The 26951-nt window shown below is 34.3% G+C and overlaps 1 protein-coding gene across 7 annotated transcripts in view; it reads right to left on the bottom strand.

The window, feature by feature from the left end:
* Positions 1–26951, bottom strand: part of PHF14 (PHD finger protein 14) — a 196711-nt gene that overhangs the window by 83783 nt on the left and 85977 nt on the right. For all 7 annotated transcript variants that reach the window (XM_040260573.1, XM_040260571.1, XM_040260570.1 and 4 more), the window contains exons 15-16: positions 19417–19467; positions 19177–19298 (exon numbers count right to left, since the gene is read on the bottom strand). In XM_040260573.1, the coding sequence (XP_040116507.1) occupies positions 19177–19298; positions 19417–19467 (173 nt within the window). The remainder of the gene's footprint in view (positions 1–19176; positions 19299–19416; positions 19468–26951) is intronic.

Below are 26951 nucleotides of genomic sequence, written 5' to 3'. Positions count from 1 at the left end.
GGAATATTCTTAGAAATTAAAATGAAAAGAAACCATATATCATACATGTAAATCAATTAAGAACTATAAAGAATACAGTAAATGAGATATGCTATAAATACCCAGATAATATTTTAATCTACAAATATTTGAACAGATTACTTATATTAATATATTTAAAGATATTTTGAAAGCTCAATTTATAATATTTTATTTTATAGAATTAAGAAAATAAAAAACTTTTTAAATTGAAAGAAAACAGTTTCTACTATAAACTATTTCTCACAAACTATTTCTACATCTCAATTAGTGAAAAATGAAAAGAGGCTGCCTTAAAATTAACTCATATGCTTCTGGTAAGCTATGACCTATAAAATGTATAACTGACAACAAAATTAGAAAAATAATATGGATTAATACAATAAAAAACACCACTGTTGGTGGGAGATTTGTGCTGTAAATTGTTCAAAATCCCAGACTGCTGGGTATTTTTCATTTCTGAATTTCCTTCTCTTTTCCTTTAGTCTATGATATAATGAAATCACAGAATGTGAAAATTAAAAGGTATCTTCAAATATATCTAATACATTGCTTAATTTATGAATGAGACAGATGGTTTCCAGAAAAGCTGTCTGCATCCTCAAGGCAACACAGTCTTCAAACTCTTAGTGTTAATCCTATACCCTCCACCATCATTTTGCCTGGTTAGTTATCTAATGAAGTTTTCAAGTGAGGTTCATTTTTTTGAGCCTATTAAGATAAACATTCAAGGCACTTTTACTGCCAAAGAGAGACTGTCCTTAATAAGCAAGAAAATTATATTCCTGGTTTTCCTAATTAACAATTTCTTCATATATGTTAACAGCATTATGTGGAAAATTAGAGCTGTAATAATGACATATACCACATCTAAATAATAAGTGAATAGGGTGAAATTAAGGGAAAAATGAAGTTTGATAACTTACTTTTATCCTTATTCAAAAATAAAGATAGAAATACAAAAACATTTGTTCAAATACAACAATGTTGTATCTAATACACACATTCACACATGTACATTTTAAAACCTGAACAAGATCACCCTAAGGTTAAAGAATTCTGAGGTTATGTATTTCTGAGATGTAAGTCTCAGTTTTACGTATGCTAAAGAATCAACTAAGTGATGCAAAACTTCCCAAGTGGGGAACATATTAACATTTATTTTATGAAGATTCTGAAATGACAATGTTCTTATTTGCTCACTGAATTTCAAAGGACCACAATTCTTTGTCTACTAACTTGTATTGTTCTACTCATTTAAATAATCTCTCTTCTCAAAAACAAAACCCTCAGATCACAGGTAATTAAGAGGCTGACTACAACAGAGGTAAATCTGCTATTCAAATTTAATCTACCAAATGCAAATATACTGCACTTGGGATCTTTTTTTTTTTTCCCCACAACTGGTGGTTATTACAAATACTCACCTCTCTAAAATTTCACATCATTGTGCCTATAAACTCAAGGTTTCTTCAGTCTATTATTAGAATGATGCTGTTGTATTCTTCAAGACAACACAGAGGGACTACAAAAGCATTTAGTAAACAGATGACCACAATTAAAATGATGAGTGACCAAAAAGGTAAAGATAAGATGCATCATGCATTTTCACAAACAGCAACTTCAATTAATATATGCAACATTATGTGATTTAAGTATGTACACATATGCCATTTTAATGTGTATACATATAACATAAATACAATGTAGATATATTCATATACCCTTCAACCTGAAAGTTATTTGTAAAAGATGTAACTTGTCCATGAAAAAAGGATAGAGCATATTTCCTTAAAAACAAAAGTCCCAGAAATAAACATCTACAAAGGTCACATTTATTGAGTCCTATGCCTCTCATTTAATATAAAATACAAATGAAGAATAATGACATCTAAAGTTAAAAACAAAAAGTAGTAATTTTAATAAATCCTTTTAATATCAAAGAAAATCAAATAGTATAGTTGGAAGAATAAAGATTACAGCACTACAGTCTCAAAGAACATCAAATTTAATTAAAAAAAAAAAAAAAAAAAAACCACACCAAAATTCGAAACATCAGATATGATCCCAAAAGGGATGTCATCATTTAGCCTGAAACAAATACATTTATCAAAGGCAAGTTTTATTCTACCAGGGAGCTGAAATGTAGATTTATATTGAGTCTGTATGAGCTGAGAGCACAGACTGTTTGAATCTGAGTATCAGTTTCACTACTTTCTTTTGGAAAGTTATTTATGCCTCAGTAGCCCCATCAATTCAATGGAAGCAATACTACTGCTCACCTTATAGGGAAGCTGTAAGGACTGAATGATTCAAAATGTACATATATATATATATGGTATCTGGTCCATATAAGCATTATATAGTTTATTACAGTTGTTTACATATATAGGGTATTTACAATTCCCTAATTACTACGCCAAGCCATTTACTTCTATTTATCTCACTTAATCCTCCAACAACCTCTGGGTTAGGTACTATTGACTATGGTTATTTTACAGATAAAGAAACCAAACCACAGAGAACATAAAGGCAGAATTCCCAAATACCAGAAACAGGTTTTAAATCAGGTGGCTGGCTATAAATACCCATTTTTAATTGTTCATTATATAAAACTGTTTCCCAAAATGTAGAAAGACTCTGAAATTTAATAACATTTAGGCTTTTCATATAAATTTAGCAGGTTTGCTTTAAAAATATCCAATGTAAAATATCATGCTGAAGAAGGAATAAAATGGGATAAGTTTTTCACATACAAGATTCACTTGAATTAGAAGTATCTATTTCATTAAATTCTTTTGTTAAAGAAGAAACATATTCAATGACAGGTGTTCAAGATGGTATGGCAGGCTTTATTTAGGACCATCATGATAGATTTAGGAACCACTGCATTGCAACTTTATACTGGGGCAGAAAGACTGGGCCAAACTCTGAATACAGTATGGCCAAGAGGGAATTTATAGAAAAAGTGCATGGTGGCGATCAATGGATAGAAAATTAATAAGCGGAAATATCAGTGCTAAGGGGGTTTTGGCTAAACTGACCTGAAAGAATTTTTTCTTAAGATATGCCTGGGTGATCAGAATGGCAGAGACTGAGAAACCGGATCAGATACCTAGGGTAATCAGACATCAAGGGTGAGAGGTTCTGCTTAAACTGGCTGAGCAGGGTTCCTGCTAAAACTGGACATTATAAGAAAACATACAGATGAACTTTGGAGGAAGTTCAGTAACCTGACTAAAGTTTGGTCCAGCAAAGAATCTTTATTGCCTTTGCTAAGTCGCTTCAGTTGTGTCTGACTCTGTGTGACCCCATAGACGGCACCCACCAGGCTCCCCCATCCCTGGGATTCTCCAGGCAAGAACACTGGAGTGGGTTGCCATTTCCTTCTCCAACGCATGAAAGTGAAAAGTGAAAGTGAAGTCACTCAGTTGTGTCCGACTCTTCGTGACCCCTTTAGCACATTAAAAAAAATTTTTTTGAAGAAAAAACAACAAAAACTAATTTTATTTAATCAAACACGTGTAAAAATAATAGTAAGATAAAAAAATGGATTAGGAAAGGACTAGGCTATGAGGAACAAGTGACAGGAGAATATGTGCAGTGGTTTTCTGAGGGTGAGGGTGAGCGTGGGATATGGGATACATGGCATGTGGAATCTTCCTCCAGCCAGGGATCAAACCCATGATACCTGCATTTGGAGTGCAGAGTCTTAGCCACTGGGCCACTGGGAAAGCCCATAAGAGTAATAGGAAGATGAAAAAAATGGATCAGGAAAGCAACAGGCTATGAAGAACCAGTGCCAAGAGAATATTTGCAGTGGTTGTCTGAGGGTAGGGTGGGAGCTAGGATTGACAGTATATAGGCAGAGCCCTTTTTGAGGTAATGGAAAATTCTCTAAAATGGGACTCTATTGATAGCTGAACATTTCTATAAATTTATTAAAAATTGTAACAGTCTACATATAAAATGGGTGAATTTGTACAGTATGAAAATTAAATCTCAATATAGTTATTTAAAAAATATATATATTTGCTCTTAATCAAAGGAAGTAGGCTAGCGTACCAAGGGAACTGACTTCTTTTCCAGTCTCTTTAGCTAAATGAGAGAAAGGGCAACAAGAATGATTTCCACTCTAAGAGACTTAATCAAAAGATATATATATTCTACATAGTTACAGGATAGTCTAGAAAGAGAAAGTATGTGTTTACAGGAGAGCCTGTGAGGGAACGCAATTTAGTATAGATTTGGGAACTTGTAACATCACATGACTTCCCTGGTGGCTCAGACGGTAAGGCGTCTACCTACAATGCGGGAGACCTGGGTTCAATCCCTGGGTCAGGAAGATCTCCTGGAGAAGGAATTGACAACCCACTCCAGTACTATTGCCTGGAAAATCCCATGGATGGAGGAGATTGGTAGGCTACAGTCCGTGGGGTCGCAAAGAGTCGGACACGACTTCACTCACTCACTCAATCAACATCACATATGATTATCAGAGGTAGTCTGTTAGAGCTCAGAGATGATATAGCCTGACATCTTTTCTATTCAAATAAAAAAACAGAGACCCTCTGAGATTCAGCAACTTGCTAGAATTGGTAAGAGACAAGCCTGGACTAACTGAGGTCTTTTAATTCTCAGTGAAGTAATCATAGTCAATCAGAAAACCTTATTTACCTACCCTTTTTGTTGTTTTTTGCCACAAGAATATACTATTTTAAAGTTTGTTTTTAATAAGTAAAAATGAAAAAACAGATCAATTAAGACCTAAAGAAAAGTCTTTGCTCTCAAAGAGATGACACTATTTCACTGTATAAGGCTGAAATGCATACAGACTTAGCAGTGCATCAGTAAATAATGTAACAAAAATTTACTCTGATTAACTTCCTGTGCCATATTGTAGAAGACTGTGAGAATCATCATGAATAAATGGAAGGCCTCACTTAATCTAGTGAAAAAAGTAATTCATAGATAATTTCCAAGGAATTGGATAAGAGCATGATGTGGGATTTTATGTGGATCCCAAGGTCAATCAAAGTAAGAAAAACATCATTATGGGAGCATATAAGTCTGGAAAGATACATGAAAGAAGTAAATTCTGACCTAGTCTTAGAAGAAAGAAGAGAATATGATCTGAAATAGTATAGGAAGCAGGAAAGTCTCAAGCAAACAGTTGTAGGGCCCATCCAAAAGATAAGCATACTCAAGAAAAGAAGCAACTGACAACTGAAACAAAATCAATAAACTGCTTGAAAAACACAGCTTACCATAACTAAGGTTAAGACAAAAGAACAAGTTTTCAATAGCTCTATTATTTAAATATGTTAAAAATCGAGGGACTTCCCTGGTGGTCTAGTGGTTAAGACTCTGTCCTTCCAGTGGAGTGGGTGTGGGTTCAATCTCTAGTTGGATTACTAGGACCCCCACATGCTGCATGGGGCAGTCAAGAAATAAAAAGTAATAATAAATAAGTAAAGATTTTTTAATATGAAATTAATTACAAAAAACCTCCCAACAAAGAAAATTCTAGTCCAGAATGGGAGAAAATAATAGCAAATGAAACAACTGACAAAGGATTAATCTCCAAAATACACAAGCAGCTCATTCAACTCAATACCAGAAAAACAAACAACCCAATTAAAAAGTGGGCAGAAGACCTAACCAGACATTTCTCCAAGGAAGATATACAGATGGCCAATAAACACATGAAAAGATACTTAACGCTGCTCATTATTATAGAAATGCAAATCAATATACATTGAGGTATATCACCTCCTACCAGTCAGAATGGCCACTGTCAAAAAAATCTACAAACAATAAATGCTAGAGAGGGTGTAGAGAAAATGGAAACTTCTTGTACTGTTGGTGGGAATGTAAATTGATACAGCCATATCAATGTAAATTGATATGAATACAGTATAGAGATTCCCTAAAAAACTAGGAATAAATTATCATATGGCCCAACAATCATACTACAGGGCATATACCCTGAGGAAACCATAATTGGAAAAGGCACACACACTCCAATGCTCACTGCAGCACTATTTACAATAACTAGGACATGGAAGCAAACTAGATGTCCATCAACAGATGAATGGATAAATAAGCTGTAGTATATATATACAATAGAGTATTAGTCATAAAAAGGAACACATCAGTTCTAAAGAAAAAGATGAACCTAGAGCCTATTATAAAGAGTGAAATAAGTCAGAAAAACAAATATTGTATATTAACATATATATATGGAATCTAGAAAGATAATACTGATGAACCTATCTGCAACTCAGCAATGGAGACACAGACCTAGAGAAGAGACTTGTGGGCACAGTTGAGGAAGGAGGTGGGGGATGAACTGAGAGAGTAGCACCGAAACATGTACCTTACCATATGCAAAACAGACAGCCAGTGGGAATTTGCTGCATGACACAGAGCACTCAAACCCAGGGTTCTGTGACAATGAAGCGGGTGAGATGGGATGGAAGGTGGGAGGGAGGTTCAAGAAGGAGGGGACATGGGACATATGTACACCTATCGTTGATTCATGTTGATGTATGGCAGAAACCAACACAATACTGTAAAAGCAATTATTCTCAAATTAAAATTAAATAAAAAAAAAAAAAGAAAGAAAGCAAACTCTGGTCCAGATGGTTACATTTGAAGAATTCAATGAAAATTCAATGAGGAAATAAAATCAATCAATAAATACTTTAAAAAAATTGAATACTTTCTAACATCTTCTAGAAGGCCAGTATAACCTGAAAAACCAAATCTGATAAAGACTTAAGAAAAGAAATTGTAAGAATAATATTTACATGAATAGAGACACAAAACCCTTATCAAAATACTAGCAAATAAAATTCAAATATATAGCCCAGGAGGGCCTTATCCCAGGATTGTAAAGTTGATACAACTTTTGAGGTCTCTATCTGTGAAGGATGGAAAAGCTAGACTGAAACACTGCTTGTGCACCTACTTGTGCCAAGATCTCCTTATTGAGAGGTCTTAACAATTCTCGCCCAGGGAAGGCAATGGCACCCCACTCCAGTACTCTTGCCTGGAAAATCCCATGGACGGAGGAGCCTGGTGGGCTGCAGTCCATAGGGTCGCTAAGAGTCGGACACGACTTCACTTTCACTTTTCACTTTCATGCATTGGAGAAGGAAATGGCAACTGACTCCAGTGTTCTTGCCTGGAGAATCCCAGGGACAGGGGAGCCTGGTGGGCTGCCGTCTGTGGGGTCGCACAGAGTCCGGACATGACTGAAGCGACTTAGCAGCAGCAGCAGCAGCAGCAGCAGCAACACTTCTCGCCACTGACTTTGTATTTTTCAATTTCCTAGCCCTTTCCCTTCTTCTTCATTCCAGTCCCTCGGTCCATCAAACAGCAAAAGCCTTTTGATTTTAGCCATAATGTTCAGCTTGGCTTCTGATCCTAACTGACGACCTCAACACCTGGCAGCTCTCAACACCTGCATAAACAGGTTTTTTTTTTTAAATCTTATTTAAAAATTTCTTATACAATAGCATCAAAAACATTAAATACTTAGGAATACATTTAATAATAAACATGTAAGACTTCTACAATGCAAACTATAAAAACATTGATGAAAAAAATAATGGATATCTGAAAATCTGAACAAATGTAAAGATATACCTAGTTCATGCATCAGGAAACAATTCTGTTAATGCTTCCCAATATTAATCTCCCCAAATTCATCCACATATTCAACACAAAACTTATCAAAATCCCAGTAGGCTTCTTTTGAAACACTGTGGTTGTTGATTGCAAGATTTACCATTTTAACCATTTTTAAGGGTACATTTCAGATACATTAAGTATATTCACACTGTTGTGCAAGCATCACCACTATTTATCATTTTACACAACTTAAACTCAGTACCTGTTCAAACACTAACTCCCCAGTCACCCTGCTCCTGGCAACCACGATCCCACTTTCTGTCTCTATGAATATGACTACTCTTAAATATCCCATATTAAGTAGAATCATATAACATTTGTCCTTTTTTGACTGGCTTATTTCAGTCAGCATTAAAGTCTTCAGTGTTCATTCATGTTACAGCATGTAACAGAATTTCCTTCCTTTTTATTGTTGGAATATATCCTGAGGGCTTCCCTGGTGGCTCAGTGGTAAAGAATCCACCAGCCAATGCAGGAGACGTGGGTTCGATCCCTGGATCAGGAAGATCCCCTGGAGAAGGAAATGGCAACCCACTTCAGTATTCTTGCCTGGGAAACACCATGAACAGAGAAGCCTGGTGGGCTAGAGTCTGTGGCATTGCAAAAAGTGGGACATGACTTAGTGACTAAACAACAACAACATGAATATATCATATTTTGTTTATCCATTCATCTATTGATGGACACTTGGTTTGTTTCCACCATTTGACTACTCCTAACAATGCTGCCAGGCTTCCCTGGTAGCTCAGCTGGTGAAGAAGCTGCCTGCAATGCAGGAGACTCTCGTTCAATTTCTGGGTCGGGAAGATACCCTAGAGAAGGCACAGACTACCCACTCCAGTATTCCTGGGCTTCACTGGTGGCTCAGTCGGTAAAGAATCCACCTGCAACGTGGGAGACCTGGGTTGGGAAGATCCCCTGGAGGAGGCATGGCAACACACTGCAGGATTCTTGCCTTGAGAATCCCCATGGACAGAGGAGCCTGGTGGGCTGCAGTCCATGGGGTCACAAAGAGTCAGACACGACTGAGAGACTAACACACAGCAATAATGCTGCCATGAATATGAAGGTACAATATCTCTTTAAGCTCCTGCTCTCAATTCTTTGGGGTACATACTCTCTAGAAGTGAAATTTCTTTTTTTCCACATCCTCCTCCAAACTTGTTATATTTTTGTTTGTTTAATAATAGTCATTCTAATGGGTTTGAAGCAGTATTTCATTGTGGTTTTGCTTTGAATTTCACTAATGATTAATGTATAGCATCTTTTCATATGCTTAATAACTGTAAAATTTCTTTGGAGAAATGTCTGTTCTTTTGCTCATTTTTAATCAATTTTTTTCATTGTTGTAAATGATTTGTTGTTCTTTTTATACTCTTGATATCAATCTCTCATTGGATGCATGATTTGCAAATATTTTCTCACACTTTGTTGGTTGCCTTTTCACTCTGTTGGTAGTTTCCTTTGACACAGATATTTCTAATTCTGAATGAAATCTAACATATATTTTTGTTGTTGTTGCTGGCCTGTGCTTTTTTTGGTATCATATCCATGCTTTCTTCCTTTTAATAAAAGTGGAAAGCTCTTTCTGACACTCATATGAAAATGCAAAGGATCCCAAATAACAAATGAGCTTATGATAAGACCTCAATAATCCAGACATTAGTACTGGCCTAGAAATATGTACATAGGTTGATGGAACAGAATACAAAGTCTAGAAACTGACCCTCATTTAAAAAGTCAATTAATATTTAACAATGAGATCAAAGCAACTTAATGTAGAAAGGAAATGCTTGCTAGAAATTTGTTAGAAAATTGGTGCTAGAAAACTAGAAATCCACATGGGATAATAAACAAACCTTCCTTAACCATACTTGAAGTTAAACAAAAATTAACTTTGGATGAACCATACAATCTCAGTATAAAAGATAATTCATAAAGCTTTTAGAAGAACACAAAGATAATTTTTGTGACCTGGACCTAAGCAAAGACTTTTTAGATAGGACACAAAGGCATTAATCATAAAATAAAAAGTTGCTAAACTGAACTTAGTAAAATTAGTAATTTCTGTTCTCTAATACCATTAAAAAATGAATAAGCAGGCCATAGATAAAGATTGTATGTTTGAAAAACATGTATTTGCAAAATAGAGTATATTAAAAACTCATATAAACTCAATACTAAACATACTACCTAATTTTTTTTTAATGAGCAAAAGAATTAGCTCACAAAGGAAGATATACAAACAGCCAGTGAGCATATAAAAATGTGCTCAACATTATTATACATCAGAGTAATGTAAACTAAAACCACGGTGCCATTTCCTCACACATTCATTAAAACGGCTGAAATCAAATAAAAACTAAACATGCCATTTATATGTTCTACAAGAGGTAACTTCTAGGGGAAAAAAATACAGTGGTTGCCTTTGAGAAGAGGGAATGACTAGGAAAGGGCACAGCTCTTGAGAATGATAAGTTCTACGTCTTAATAGAAATGGGGGTTACATAAGCTCATCATAAAAAATTTTGTTACATGCTTTTCTTAAAATTCACCAATTTATTCATTTAACATTTATGCATTTTAGTTTGTAACTTTAACCACACACACACACATACATACATAAGCAACTACTGAACTTAATAGATTTATTTTTTGCAGTGGTTGGGGCTGGCAATTCCGAAATTACTTCCTATATATTCTAAGCTTGAGCAAATAGGAAAATATATTATCCTGAAACCTAAACTGGATAAGACAATTATGAATACATTTTAATATTTCTATGAAAGATTTCTGTGAAATATTTATATTTTTATAGAAATGTTTCTATGAAACTGTTTCATTTAATCATTAACTCAGAATTTACAACATTTGGGAAGCTTAATTATTGTTTCTCTAAGTAGTTTACAGAGTCTGGATTTAAAAACACTGAACAAAGCACATGTAACTAGACTTCTATACAGATACAGTCATTTTTCTTACTTGAATTTTAATGTTTGTTGTTTACATCAAAATTATTAAGATCATATTTTGCCAAAATATCCATTAAAAAAATATATCAGATAGGGTGACACATAATGAAACGTTAAATAATTGCAATGTTTGCATTTTTCCTACTTATCATTGATTAAAGTGAAAGTCGCCCAGTCGTGTCCGACTCTTTGCGACCCCATGGACTCTAGCCTGCTAGGCCCCTCTGTCCATGGAATTTTCCAGGCAAGAATACTGGGGTGGGTTGCCATTACCTTCTCCAATCTTTGATTAAAAATATAAAGAAAAATATCTTTGTTAATCAGTGCTCAAGCTGATTTATTTATACATTCTAGCATTATTCATATATTAAATGCTGGCATTCTTATAGAGTTTTAATTCTGGTATTAAGCTGACTGAATTAAGCTTTGTTTATTTTTTTAAGTTAATACAAATAAGTAACCAGCTCTTCAAAAATTATAATAAACTTTCAAAACTAAAGTAGACCTCACTAGGGTTTTTTTTAACATCAAAAAGCTTAAAAATCAATTGTTAAACAAAATGAAAATTTAGAAATATTTTCTCAAAATACGGATATAATGATGTTAAACTCTCCAGAATATGACAGAAATATGTTTCTGAATTCTATTCAATTTTACTTACGCATTAGGTGATACTGTTTGGTATTCATATCAGAATTCCTTGAAAATCTGTTTCTATAAACTATTTCTTATTATGGTTATTCAAAAAGTAAATGTAAAAGTTTTTTAAGCAGTTAAAAAACCTAAGAAAATGAAGTTGCAAGTCATAATTATACTTCTGTTTAACTTTTCAAATAATTTCTAGTGCTTCATTGGTTTGTATTTAGAACGCTATACTTACCTTCGATTCTTGTTAAAGAATTAGCACATTTCCTCAGGCTATGAGTTATAGGAAGTCTATATGTCTTTCAACAACTTGATATGCTACTTTATCTTTGCCTTCTATGTAAAATTAGATTTTCATATCAGATTTTTGATAATATTTTTAAGCTTCTTTTATATTAGAAATATAAATTAGGAAGATTTAATATCTGGCCAATGATTCCCTAACGCAACCTCCTAAGTGTTTAAGCCATTACCTACCACAGGGAGGCGCTCGTTGCTCAGTGACTTCGAGTAAGAACAGCAGAGCTGTAAGGACATGTAAAACAGAGACTGTGCCTTCTAGTTGGCCATACTTGCAAGAGAGAGAAGTCAAGTAATATTACAGCACTAACAGCAGTGAACTTCAAGAAGAGATATATCACACAGGACATAAGGGTGACGTGAGGCAATACATTTTACTACACATAATTGAAAGAAATATTAGACCTCCAAGCTTTGGAAACAATCCTTTAGAATACAGCAATTTGTACTACACTGATCACTGACTCAGGGTTATAAAACAGAACAAAACATTAAAACCTATCCTTGAAATCCTTGAAACTGTTGGTAAAACTAAGGAATAGAAACAGAAGATTAATCAGAAATGTCTTTGTGCAGGAAATGTTGTTACTAATTTGAAATTTATTAGAAGACAAATCATTTTAAAATTTCTATTTGTTTCTAATTTACAAGTGTCCAAATAATATATATTCACACCATCACTTGAGATATTCCTATATAAATATGCAAATTTTATCATTAAGACTGATTACTATGTGATAAACTACATAAGAAATAATAAATTAGAAAGTGTATAATCAAAATAAATCATGCTAAATATTTTAGTCAGTCAGTCAGTTCAGTCGCTCAGTAGTGTCCGACTCTGTGATCCCATGGACTGCAGCACACTAGGCTTCCCTCTCCATCACCAACTCCTAGAGTTTCTTCAAACTCATGTCAGTTGAGTCAGTGATGCCATCCAACCATCTCATCCTCTGTCGTCCCCTTCACCTTCCGCCCTTCAACCTTTCCCAGCATCAGGGTCTTTTCAAATGAGTCAGCTATTCACACCAGGTGGCCAAAGTACTGGAGTTTCAGCTTCAACATTAGTCCTTTCAATGAATACTCAGGACTGATTTCCAATAGGATGGACTGGTTGGATCTCCTTGCAGTCCAAGAGACTCTCAAGTCTTCTCCAACACCACAGTTCTAAAGCATCAATTCTTCGGCACTCAGCTTTCCTTATAGTCCAACTCTCACATCAATACACGACTACTGGAAAAACCATAGCCTTGACTAGACGGACCTTTGTTGGCATGGTAATGTCTCTGCTTTTGAATATGCTGTCTAGGTTGCTCATCACTTTTCTCCCAAGGAGTAAGCGTCTTTTAATTTCATGGCTGTAGTCACCATGTGCAGTGATTTTGGAGCCCAAGAAAGTAAAGTCTGTCACTGTTTCCACTATTTCTCCATCTATTTGCCATGAAGTGATGGGGCCAGATGCCATGATGTTAGTTTTCTGAATGTTGAGTTTTAAGCCAACTTTTTCACATTCCTCTTTCACTTTCACCAAGAGGCTCTTTAGTTCCTTTTCACTTTCTGCCATAAGGGTGGTATCATCTGCATATCTGAGATTATTGATATTTCTCCTGCCAATCTTGATTCCAGCACTTCATCCAACCCAGCGTTTCTAATGATGTAATGTACATATAACTTAAATAAGCAGGGTGACAATATATAGCCTTGACATACTCCTTTTCCTATTTAGAACCAGTCTCTTGTTCCATGTCCAGTTCTAACTGTTGCTTCCTGTCCTGCATACAGATTTCTCAAGAGACAGGTCAGGTGGTCTGGTATTGCCATCTCTTTCAGAATTTTCCACAGTTTATTGTGATCCACACAGTCAAAGGCTTGGCATAGTCAATAAAGCAGAAATAGATAGGAGATATCCCACGCCCAAGCTCAGGAGTGGTGGCTGCACTTGCTGGACCAGCAGTGAGAAGATACCCCATGTCCAAGGGCAAAGTAGAAGCCCCAGCAAGAAAGTAGGAGGGGCGAACTTGCATTTAAAATCAAACCCCATTCCCACCAGAGACACTCAGAGGGCTCAAACAAACCGTGTGCACACCAGGACCCAGGGACCCCACAGAGAGTGAGACAGAACTGTGTCTGAGCGTCTGCTGTGGAAGTATGGGTCGGTGGTGGTCTGCTGCAGGGACAGAGGCCCTGGGTGCAGCAGACTTGGAGAATCCCATGGACAGAGAAGCCTGGTGGGCTACAGTCCACGGGGTCGCAAAGAGTCGGACACGACTGAGTGAATAGTCTAGTCTAGTCTAGTCTAAGCTCTCTTGGAGGAGGTCGCTGTTAACCCCACCATAGAGCTGCCAGAACTTACACAGGACTGGGAAACAGACTCTCGGAGGGCACAACAGAAACCTGTGCACCAGGACCCAGAAGAAAGGAGCAGTGACTCCACAGGAGACTGCCCTCGACTTGCCTGTGGGTGTCCGGCTGTCTCTGGCAGAGGCGTGAGTCAGTTGGTGGCCTGCTGCAGGGTTGGGGGCACTGAGTGTAGCAGTACTTGCAATGGATCTTTTGAGGGAGGTCACCTCTACCTTCATTGCCTCCATCACAGTTTGGCCCCAGGTAAATAGCAGGGAGGGAACACAGTTCCACCCATCAACAGAAAATTGGATTAACGATTTACTGAGCATGGCCCCGCCAATCAGAACAAGACCCAGTTTCCCCCTCCGTCAGTCTCTCCCACCAAGAAGCTTCCATAAGCCTCTTATCCTTATTGATCAGAGGGCAGACAGACTGAAAACCACAATCACAGAAAAACCCCCCATCTAATCACATGGACCACAGCTTTGTCTAACTCAATGAAACTATGAGCCAGGCCGTGCAGGGCTACCCAAGACAGACAGGTCATGGTGGGGAGTTCTGACAAAATGTGGTCCACTGGAGAAGGGAATGGCAAACCACTTCAGTATTCTTGCCTTGAGAACCCCATGAACAGTATGAAATATTTTAGGCAATCTATCAAATGTAATCAATTATTCTTAAGAGAAATGAAACTATGTTTTATTTTTTTAAGTACTTTAAAACAATCTATTAGTATTTAAAGTGATCTTACATTCTGTGAACATAGAGTTAACACAGAGTTACAAATAAGATCTGCTCTCTTAGTCTAACAGAATCTCTGGGGAATTAAACACCCCTTACTATGACCCAGGCAATCTATAAACCTCCAGAAAGCTAAAACAGGAAAGGTAATTATAAACTGAAAAATCTGAATTATCACAGAGACCAATATTTGAAATAATTGATAAATATGAATTTGTGTTTGTGTTCCTAGTAACTGAAGATACCAACAAATTGTTTTGAGGAAGGCACTCAGAAGCTAGATGTTTAAAATGTCAAATAAATAAAAGTGCTAATAATAGTGTTAACAGACCAAATAAACATCCTAACTCTGTAACCAAAATGGTTCAATACCTATATAATTTGCCATATACTCAAATAAGGAAGAGAATATAGTAAACATTTAATGGTATAGACTTAGCTATAAAAATAAAACAGCTGCACAGATCATTTCCTACCCTCAATGCTTCTAAGTAATGGCCACAATACAAGGTAAAACTAAAGATGTTATTTAAGAGGACCAATGGATTTTAAGGATCTTAGTTTTCGGAGACCTTTTTCCTCTTGCCTATCTTCCGTTAAGTAATAAAATGTGTCCCACTGAGTTTACATAGTTAAGATAAAATCTGAAGCCTAAAATTTTGGTCTTATTCCTAATTTGATAGTTTGATAAAGATGTGTAGAGAACAAAAGCCAACCTACGTCTAAAATCTATCTTTTGAAAATAAAATGTGTTCAAGAAGAATAATCACTTTATTTCTACTTTTACATTAATATATCAACAAACACTTCAAATTTGTGATTCCTAGTCCTTTACCTAAAACACAGAAAAAAACCACTGCTCTTTAGCGACATGAAAGTAATCCTCCTTTATTAAGTCTTTTAAACATTTTATCATATACTGAGTGAACAATTTGTTCTAGGAATAAATTAGAATAGTAAATGTTTTTAAATTAATTCAGCAAAGAATAATCGGTCACTACTCATATGGCAAAGTCACTCATTTGCCACGCATTTACTGAGAATTAAATGTCCCAGGAACTGAGGAAGCAAAACCAAGTAAGATATCACTAAGAGCTCAAAAGTACCTCCAACAAGGAACATTCATAGCAAAAAGATAAATATCCCCAAAGACCTCATAATTTGAAGACAGTTTCAATTTGCCCTTTAGCATTTAACTGCACTAAATAACACAGAGGAATATATTTTCAATTGGAAACTTTCCAGTTAAATTTTAATTAAATTTAAAAAGTAGATGGCAAAAAAGGAAGCACTATTTTTTTTTAATCAATATAATAATGTAAACCATCTTTCATCCTTAAGACACTGATAACTTTCATATTTCCCATGTTTAGAAGAAATAGTTGGTCAAATCATTTTAGGGACCATGTTTCAACAAATTCAAATTTTTTGTCTCCCTTATTGCAAGAATAATCATATACAAAAACAGGACAAGCACACTCTCTGAAACGTAAAAAAATATGCATTAGTATTATTAATGTAACATATTTACCATCTAGAACCCTTATTTCAGAGCACACATACATGTATTCTTTGAATTATTAAGTATTAATAATACCACTGCCCTACTATCTTATACAGAATAATTCACAAAGCTTCTAATGGAGCACAGCATGATTGTGATCATGTACAAGAGAGGAAAAAACCAAGACACAGAAATTCTAAATTACTCATCAAAGACCTGAGAAAACTAAAGAGGCAAAACAGAAAATAACATTTGGAACCTACTATTACAGGTAACTGACAAATTGAATGCAACTTTCTCATGATATTAAAAAAATTATACATGTAAATTAACATATACACATTTACAAATAAGTGAAAAAGCCAGGAACATCATAAGAATTTTTTATATAGCCTGAATTACATAGAGAAGTGTGGTTTCAAAATCAAAGCTGCTAAACAGCCGATTCCAGTGAGTCATGTACATTAGTTCAAAGGAACCTGAGAAAATACAGTATATTCAATATAATATTAGTAATTAAATTATGACCCAAGAAGTTGATTTTATAAGAGGACTTAATAAACATATATAGTAAGTAATATGATCAAGCACTGAAATATATCTTCAGGGAAAAAAAAGGTTAATCTAAAATGTCTTAAAAGTAAAGTTAAAAAAATAGCATGTGTAAAATATTTAAGATGCAACTTAATCATAAAAGTGTGGGTTTTGGGGAGAGGGGTTTGAGAACAACGATGGTACCATTACGAAATAAAAGAGATCTTAGGGGAAATGGTAGATATTGGCTTATAAGCGTACCTCTTGAAAGACATGAAATTCTACATAAAATTGTTCTTTAACCCAAAAGCAATGTGCTTAAACTAAATGTGTATGTGTGTGTGTGTATATAAAATATAGATAAAATATATATGTATTTTTAAAGAACAATCACATTGTAACTATAAAACATTTTATGGCAAGCCTTTATATCCAGCTTATTTTGTTCTCATTATTAGTATATAATGTTTATAAAACATTTAATTCCCTCTTCATTACCTCTAAAATCTTTGCAGAAAATCTGATATTATCTTCTTAACAAGGCAAAACTAAGGAAGAGATTTGTATATCCATCATTTCTAGTGTAACAAAAATATCTTTACCTTCCAGAAGACTTTCACAAAAATCCGACACTGGAATGTTATAATAATGCAAGTGAGGATGAAAATTTTATAATAGGAACTGATTAAATAAATGAGAGAAAGGCTAATAATAGATAAAAATGTTTATCAAGAATCAAAGAAAGGTGATACTTATTTTTTCTTTTTTAAGACAACTATAAAACAATGTCCTAGAGATACTCTTGTTATAAAGTGTTTTTTAAGATGAAAATTGTATTTACTTCTTAGGTTCTTTTTTTCAAATATGACCAAATAAATAAAATAAAAACCTGACAAAAATATATAGAGTCTATAGCAAAAAGACCTGCATCAGCCTATTATCTTAAGAAAATAAATAGGAGGTAGATATTTATATAGATTTTAATAGTTATAAAAAGAATAACCAGCTCTCTTAACTATTGCTTCAAAATGCCCCACAATGCCACTCTCAATTCTAGACTGAATTTTTGTTCATTATGTAAGAGTGTTTTTATGTTTTTTCTTTTATTTGTTGTTTTATGCATTCCAGTATGTTATACTTAGTTTGGGATTTCTTTTTTTATATAAATCAGAACATCATGTTGTGAGGAGAATTATTCATGGGTCTCTTCTGATATTAGAACTAATTTACCCTAAACTTAAATAAGCTTAATCTCTAGGAAAGCTTTCATGATATTCTACATAAACTATTTCAAAAAACAATGGTCTAATATTACAGACTTTTTCAAGTTTGCTGAAGCACTCTGTATTTCTTCACTGGAATTTATATTTTTTCTTTTTCTACCTCAACGACGGCATAAAGTCATGAAATTTAAAACCACATGCCTTTAAGAAATTAAAACAAGCAAATTATACTTCTAATGACAAATATATGACATCATTTTGGAAGCAAATATTTAAAATCTTATAAAGGTATTAATACACATTAACTAATAATTTTTGAATCATTTAATTTCTATGCCATGAGTTAGGGGGTTATCAAAAAACAAAATTTTGAAGAAAGTCAGAAAGTGTTCCCATAACATACTAAAAAATTCTTTGTGTCACTGTCCTTTGAAAGAGGATACCTCTTTTTAGATGAGGTCTCCTTTTTCTCACCCACCCACTGCTTCATCTCACTGAAAGCTTTGTGCAATTTCATCATCTCAGCAAGAGGCAAATGGCTCAAGTTAGCAGTCTCTAGACCCTCAGGAATAGCCACTATGCCATACCACCTGAGATTCCTGACTAGAATTATGTCTGATTAAAAAAAAAAGTAACAAAACAAAGAAACAAAGAAGAAAACAAAACAGAAAACAAAAAATGTCTACCTAGGCCATCTTTTCACCTTTCTTTATTTCATAAGAGAGAAGCATTTAACACATTTTTTTGAAAAAGGATAAAGTACTAACAAAGCTCGTGTCAATAAAAAGTATTTCTTATCATTACTGCTAAAAAACTTATCAATTTTTATATGCTAACAAAACTCAGTAATTTTATTGCTTTATGAGATAAAACATAATAATCTTAGTGCAAACAGTTTAGATCAAATTATTTTTGTGGCCTCTATCTATAGAACACAGTCAACTTCTAATGTCAAGGGAAAATTAATTCTCTTTTGTTCAAAATCCAGATTATCACTCTTAACTATATCTAAATCCAGAGAATAACCATGTGTAGCACATTGGATGAAATTTGTTTGTGAAGTACTTTTTTCACTAAATAAGATTTTAAGAAAGGTCCTATACTGTGATTTTTTTTCCCCCCATTATATCTGTGATGAGAAAATGATTAAGATGGAACCTTAATCCCCCTAAAGATAAAGTCTCAGCATCCAGCTTACCTGACTAGATTTTCATTGTCTCCAGTTCCCTTGCAAGTTGCACATTCAGTTCGTAAATCTTCAGCCTTGGGCTTCTTTTGTAACACAGACTGCCTTTGTCTCCTCTCTCTAGGAACTCTTTCCTGTCATACAAGGAAGAAACAAAATATAAAATCCGGATATGAGGAAAACAGAAATAATTTTAAGCAAGGAAGTTTCTCAAAGTTTAGACTATGCAAAATATGCTTAACTTATTCCAACCTCATGTTTTTCTTCCTCAGGAATGAAGCTTCGTTTTCGTCCTCTGGTTCTCTAAAAAAAGAAAGAAAGAAAGAAAGAAAGAAAAATCCACAAAAATATCCAATGTTTAATTAATGGTAAAAATGAATTTTCTCTGTTAAATGTTACTGCTTAGGTTAAGCACTTGGAAAGTTAGCAGCATTTCTAATTAATGCAGTACTGCTTGCTCTACTGCACTTTGTTACAATTTATATCATAGAAAATAAAAACAAGACAAATTAAGTACAGCCTACAGTAACAGTGCTTTACTTTTAAATGACAGATATCTGATAAGAAAAATAAGCTACAAAATTAGCTTGAAGATTTATGAACACCACAGATGTCATACTATGATGATTTAGGAAGAACATTTAAACTTTCATAACTTATCATATATGACTGCTAGAGCTAAACCTGGACTCACAATACATCTACTGTATGCCTCTGTGTGTGTGTGTATGTTTGTGTGCTACACAAACATGCCAGAGTAACAATCAATTTTTAACAGCTATGAAACAAGTGGGAGGCAAAGGGCTCAATTCTGGTTAAAATAAAATCAACTAAAACATGGTACAGGTGACTTGAGCTTATTTATTTAAAACTTTTGAAATTTATATCCTGTATTTCAGAACACATTTACCATGTGAAAGACAACATTTGTATGTTTTAAAGTAATACAAGTACAATAGTATTTGCAGCCTATATGTTAAAAAATCTCGACCCATGTAGCACATACTCTGGAGATCTACAATTCTCACGTGAAGATCACTGTTCTTAAGAGAGAATGAAGAGAAAGGAGGCACCACTTTCAAAAATTATATTGTCTGACTGCTGAGATCAAGGAACATTATTCCCAAGTTACAGTAGGGACCAAACAATTCTAAATTACTGTCATTTCAATTTTCCACAGAACCAAGTCACTTGTTATTTAGAACCCACATCCTGTTTAATCTGCCCCTCGAGGAGAAGGGGGCAACAGAGGATGAGATGGTTGAATGGTTTCGTAGACTCAATGGGTATGAGTTTGAGCAAACTCAGGGACATAGTAAAGGACAGGGAAGCCTGGCCAGCTGCAGTCCATTGGATCACAAAGCCATCAGACACAACTGAACAACAACAGATGACCAAGAGTTAACTAAGTCAGTCATTCAAAATAAGCAGATTTAAAGACAACATATTCATTTACATTTATACTCTCAATCAGTATATTTTGATATGGAAGAAATTAGGAAGAAAAAGTAAGACTGTAGCCAGGGAAAGGTTTCAAATGCAGTCCACACTGGGCATGAATGAGTGACTGAGCACACTCATTTATATCTATTTTTAATTCCAAAGATTAGTACTAAGCCTTGCTTCTCAAAGTATGATCATGGTTCATAAGCGCTGGCGTCCACTGGGAGTTAGAAATGAAGAATCTCATGCCCACAACAACATACTGAATTAGAACTTGTCTTTTCACAAGATCCTCAAGTAAGTCATATACACATTAAAGTTTGAAAACAGCCTTTAATACTGACAACACTTACCCATGTCCTAATTAAAACCTTATGGCTAGCTCTTTGTATAGTCATCTTTCCCCTCTATGACATTCCTTCCTTTTATGCTTCAAATTCTGTCCCCCTACACAATTTCTCCCAAAACTGGTAAGGACCATGTCATATTCATCTTTTCAGACCCAATTAAACTTAATATAATGCATATTACATAGAAATTCAATAAATTTGTTTAAATAAAATAAATATAAGTATCTGGATTGAATACAAATGAATACACCAGATAATACAAATGATAACACTGACAAAAAGGGTAAGTTATTGTTCCCTTCTCTAATAATCTATTTTCAATTTGCAAAAATTATGCATAAGCCATTTCAATAAGGTGATCAAAATTAATAACCACTATCAAAGGAAAAATATTCAAATTATTTTAGTCCTATGAACATCTAAAGAATGTTCAAGCGGCCTTCACACATTTCTATATTTTTCTTCATTCAACCCATCTTTTGTTGAGTCATCTAGTTTTTGAATCATCTACTCACTGAATTAATTTTTAAAGTATATATGTCAATGCTCCAAGTTCATATTCTCAGTTCTTTTAAAAATATATAATTATTTACCATTTCTGATTAATACTTTAAATTTTCAAACATCTGGTTTGATTCCATCAATTGGAAGCTTTACATACCCATGGAAGAGCTAATCTTTAGGTAGGTTGGTAAGGAGTCCAGGGCCCTCAAGGAGGAAGGGGTCCAGAGTCCTCAAGGAGAAAGGGGTCTGGGGCTCTCAAGAAGGAGAAAAGGACAAAGGTTTTTTTTCCTACATAGCTTTGTCTTAGTCAATATAACAATCTATCTTGCTGAAGGACATGTTTCTCCTTAACAAGAACATTCTGACTAATCTTGTTATCTTAAGACATATATTGTGGGAGTGGGTCTGGTAAGACCTTTCTATTGTTAGTTCTAATCTTGTTAATTTAAGATGTATGTTGTGGGAGCAGGTCTAGTAAAAGTATATAAGGCCTTGGTAAGACTAGTGAGTTTCTGGCACTATCCTTCCCCCTTCTGATGTCTATGTCAAAAACTTTCTCTCACTTTTTATACTTTAATAAAATTCTGCTACAGAAAAGCTATTGAGTGATCAAGCCTGGTCCCTGGTCCTGAAGCTAAATCTTCTTTGGAGATAACAAGTCCGACATCATTCACTGTAAGCTATCACCCATACTGCAATTACCATCATAAAGTATAATGTCACATTGATCCTGTCTCATAACTACAGTTACATATCTCTACATTTATAAATTCTGTTTTATATTTTATGAAAGTAGTATTTTTAAATGACTAAACATTTATAATAATTATCTAAGTGATTTTTAACTTAAGTGCACATATTACAAGAAGGTAATCATTTATGTATTCCTGCAGTAATTTTAAATAACTAAATACAAGAAACCAACATAAACAATTTCTAGCCAGAAAAACAAGGTTGTTACTAGCAACATGAAATTATAGCATTTTAGAGTTCTGAGAAAGCAGGTCACGGAAGAAACTTGATCAGCTGTGATCACACAGCTGATAACTGACTGAAGGTGAACTTCAAACCCAGATCTCACAACTCTCAATTCAGTGATTTTTCTTGCATGATAAATCCAAGATTAATAATTGAATCCCACATAGAGATGAGTAAAACTATCAAAAGAAAGCAAATGTCTTATTCTCATTGATAGTTAAATAAACTGTAACACTCATGTCTAAATGAAAAGTTCTTACATTTTGAAACAAGTAAATGAGACAAAGGAGACAAGTCTACCCAAAGGAGTGGAGACCTCAATACATCAAGCTGACTTTAAATTCTACTCAATTTGGTACCCTATACATACAGTGACTAACATGATCCATTACCAAAGTGATTTATAGCAAGCTTCCTTAGCAAATATAACTAGCATTTCCAGTGGAGAAGGAAATGGCACCCCACTCCAGCACTCTTGCCTGGAAAATCCCATGGGCAGAGGAGCCTGGTATGCGGCAGTCCATGGGGTCACCAAGAGTCGGACACGGCTGAGCAACTTCACTTTGACTTTTCACTTTCATGCATTGGAGAAGGAAATGGCAACCCACTCCAGTATTCTTGCCTAGAGAATACCAGGGATGGGAGAGCCTGGTGGGCTGCCGTCTATGGGGTCACACAGAGTTGGACATGACTGAAGCGACTTAGCAGCAGCAGTAGCATATTTCCAAAAATTAAAAATAAGAGGATTTAATCCAAACAGAATGCTTCACAATATCAAGTCCCTCAACCAAGAAAATACTGAGAGTAGTGAGGTTTTGCCCCCTAGTTTTAAGGAAGTGCCAGCAACTGTTGTAATTGACACCAGTCTACAAACAAAACAGACAAAATATGTTAAACATGGTATCTCTAGTGAATCAAAAACAACGGGCGTTAAAAAGAAGGAGAAACGACAGGAAAAAAAAAAGTTTGTCTCATCCAACAAGTTTCAATAATCAAAGAGCTTGCCCCATCTTAGATGTACAGAAGTATTCATAACCAGGTGGTCATTTCATGGAATACATTGAGCCTGATGCTACTTTAGAAACAAAATAAAGCAGAAGGGAGAACACAGTGCATGGAAGAAGGAAAAAACAATTATTTAATAAGTATGTGCTTTAGAACTTAACACAGATATATTATCTAGACGTTCCAAAGGATTGAAAGTTTATTTCCAAGTTGAGGTTCCTTTTCAATTATTACACTCTTAAAAGTAAATGAAAGTGTGAAAATCATTCCAAATCTTAACACATTCCTATTTTTTTCTTTTTTGTTATTTTTTAAGAACTTTATTTGCTCAGGGAACACTGTCAATCTGAGCTGCTTAGATCACCTAGCTCTACCTGTCTTTGACACATTTACTTGAAAACAGGAAGGGATAAAAACACCCACAAAGAGTGGCACTAGAGACAATGTATCTAAGTTAGGAAAGAATAAAACATTTGTAACTATAGGCATCATTTTAAAAGCACATCCATCTGAAATAAATATTTCAATAACTTCACTTGTTTGGACTAATAAACATGTAACAAATTTTAATTCTGGGTTATTTTAATTTATAATTAAGTCAGATGTATGATTATTTCCCCAAGGTTAGAATGATTCATTTCACAAATGAACTAAATTTAAAACTAAAAGAGAGTATCTCAACATCTTTGATGGATTTCACATAGTCATTTGTGCACTGATTTTCTCTTAAGTTTGACACACTTTTTTGATGACAAATCACCATTTACACAAATGACAATAAATAAGCCACACGTGATTAGACAAAACAAAGAATGCCTTCCGATGTAATTTATATATAAAAAGATAAAATGCTTACTTATTAACAAAATTCAAAATTCAATGTTAATTAGGACAATTAAACCTTGAAAACCTCTGTCAGGCTAAAATAGCTTCAGATTTATGCTGAGGAATAAATGTCAGGGCTGTCTTGCAGCTGTTCAAAATGCTTCAATGAAATATATATACAGCATATATATATTTTCCTTAAAAATAAGTATGTTTTCCAATTTAAAAAAAACACTAAAAACAATCATATATTAAAACTCATAAAATATTCAAAAGAAAAACGTTATATACATAAACAATGTGTGAACAAAGCACCATCTGTTTCTGTTGGCTACAGGCATACAACAGATGGAATGGTGATCACCAAAAATGAGTGTTTTCACTTCGTGTCAACTGACTAGAGTTTATTTTTACCTAATTTATATTAACTGGGTTTGGAAAATAGGTGAAAAATAAAAAGAATATCATGACCAGTTTCACTTAACACTATAAATTAAAATAACCACAAGCCTAAAAAGGTAAAATAAAAGCTACATTTTACATGACAAATGTTTCTGTAATGCCCTTCTCATAGGTAATAGCATATTCAAAATAAGGAAAATCCTGAAGCTCTGCCTCGTCCTTGTTCTCTTTATTTCATACACCTGGAAATAAATAAAAATGATGACTTTCCAAAAGGCAAAAAGCACAGCAGCAGCCTGTGGGTTCTGAATAAGATTACTGGACGGAAGGACACCTTCAGTGGCTCTCTTCCAAGTGAGTCAAGGTGAACTAAGCATGTTCACCAAAAAATTTTTTGCCTAGGTTTCTTCTAAGGATCTGTGACAGATACACAGGTTAGATAATCTGTTTAGTAATTCAGAGGTCCCCTTGAGTCTGATAATAAACTCAAAAATAACTCTGATATCTAAGACCCCCATACATAATCCTTTCTTCCCAGAACTATATTAATCAAAATCATTAGCATAAAGATTATAAATAAATTAAGACTTGGGCAATGAATGCCTAGTTGCCTTTAGTCATTTCAACAGGGCTGAATCCAATGCTTCTATTATTTCTACTAAACTAGCATATAAAAATTGTATGTATGAAAAAAAATTCCAGATTTTAAAATTTTCTGTTAAATAGACTATACAACAGACATAAAATGTATGTGTATGTGGAAAACTATTTTAAAATCAAACGAAAGCAGACTCTCAGATATTTGATAATCTTTCAAATGAAGCTTACCACTTATAACAGACTACTGATTTATTAAGTAAAATGGAAAACAGATTAATAATGTGTTTAAGTCTATTTCTAGAATAATGATCTATAAGAAAAGGTGAATTCTGAAAAAAATATGGCTTCAGTCAAAGCTGATAAAAAGTACTTTGACATTTTACTGCATTTCTTTCCAAAAAAGGAGATACATAAAACAATATAAAAATGTATGAGACAGAAAAAAAGATCTGACAACTTCAAAGAGAGTAGAAGATGATACATTGTGTAAGAGTATGGAAAGACAGTCCCAACAAGTCCCTTTGGCACTTGTATAAAAGATGAAAAGTCACTAGATGACACAGAGTGTAAAGAAAATGAAAAGAAAATATGAAAGCTTTCAAGTTACATTAAAGTTATTAGAAAATATGCCAAAAAGTACAAACATCAATTTTAAAGTAACTTCAAAAGGAACATGGGTAAGCTAATTTATATTTTCTTCAAAAGTAATTTCCTTGCCTAAAAGCAAGTGAAAAGTTTCTACATTAAAAAAAAAATGCAGAGAAAATGACTAAATAACAAGATACTTAAAGGGAAGGCTCCCTTTCGAGTAATTCTATAGTTTCACCAATGAAATATGATTAATACATACAAGGAGAAACAAACTAATTCCCTTCCTAACAATAAAGGGCTAGGGAAAAGACTCTGTTTCAAAGTATACTAAGCTTCTGATACATAGCAACAGTGGAAAAGAACTCATTGGTGAAATACACTAAGTACCTACCGTAGTAGGTAACGAACACTTAGTGGTGAATAGGACAGCCTCTGCCCATTGGGTTCAGAACAAACAATTAAATGTATAATTATTTATAAATTTGGAAAGGGCAACTAAGGTGAAGCATAAAAATAAAGTCACATACTGCTCAAATCTTTAATCAAAACTGTTCTAAAATTCAAGTCAGCCATAATGTATACTCTTAATAATGATACAAAGTTGATGTAAAACTACACTCACCTTAAAGATGGGTGTGGAGAAAATGCCTAACAAAACTGGAAAAAAAAAAAAAATTCTCAAAGGAACACACTTACATGTGACACTGGTGACCCTCAGGAAGGAATGGAAAAAGAAAGAGTTCAGACAGGCAAGAAGATAAAAGAAGCAAGGACAGGAGCAGACACGTTACTAAAATAACAAAGTAGGTAGGAGAGATACTGGAATTGTTAAGGAAAGCATGATACCTAGACATCCAGGCTGCTAAGTAACTGTGAGAATAAAGATTGTAACTGGATTTGAAATGTAGAAAAGAAACCCACAACATACTGAGGGCACATGAATTTACTTTTAATCATGATTATTTCACACACACGAATCTTAAAATTAAAATCAAATATTATTTCATATAATCTCTACTCAATGCAGAAAAGCCATGATTATTCCAGATAACAAGGCAGAATGTTCCATATAAGACAGTTCTAATTATC

The sequence above is a fragment of the Oryx dammah genome, unplaced genomic scaffold (assembly GCF_014754425.2).
Source record: "Oryx dammah isolate SB20612 unplaced genomic scaffold, SCBI_Odam_1.1 HiC_scaffold_18, whole genome shotgun sequence".
Lineage (NCBI taxonomy): Eukaryota > Metazoa > Chordata > Mammalia > Artiodactyla > Bovidae > Oryx > Oryx dammah.
The sequence above is the reverse complement of the archived record's forward strand: the minus strand, read 5'-3'. Positions and strand labels throughout refer to the sequence as shown.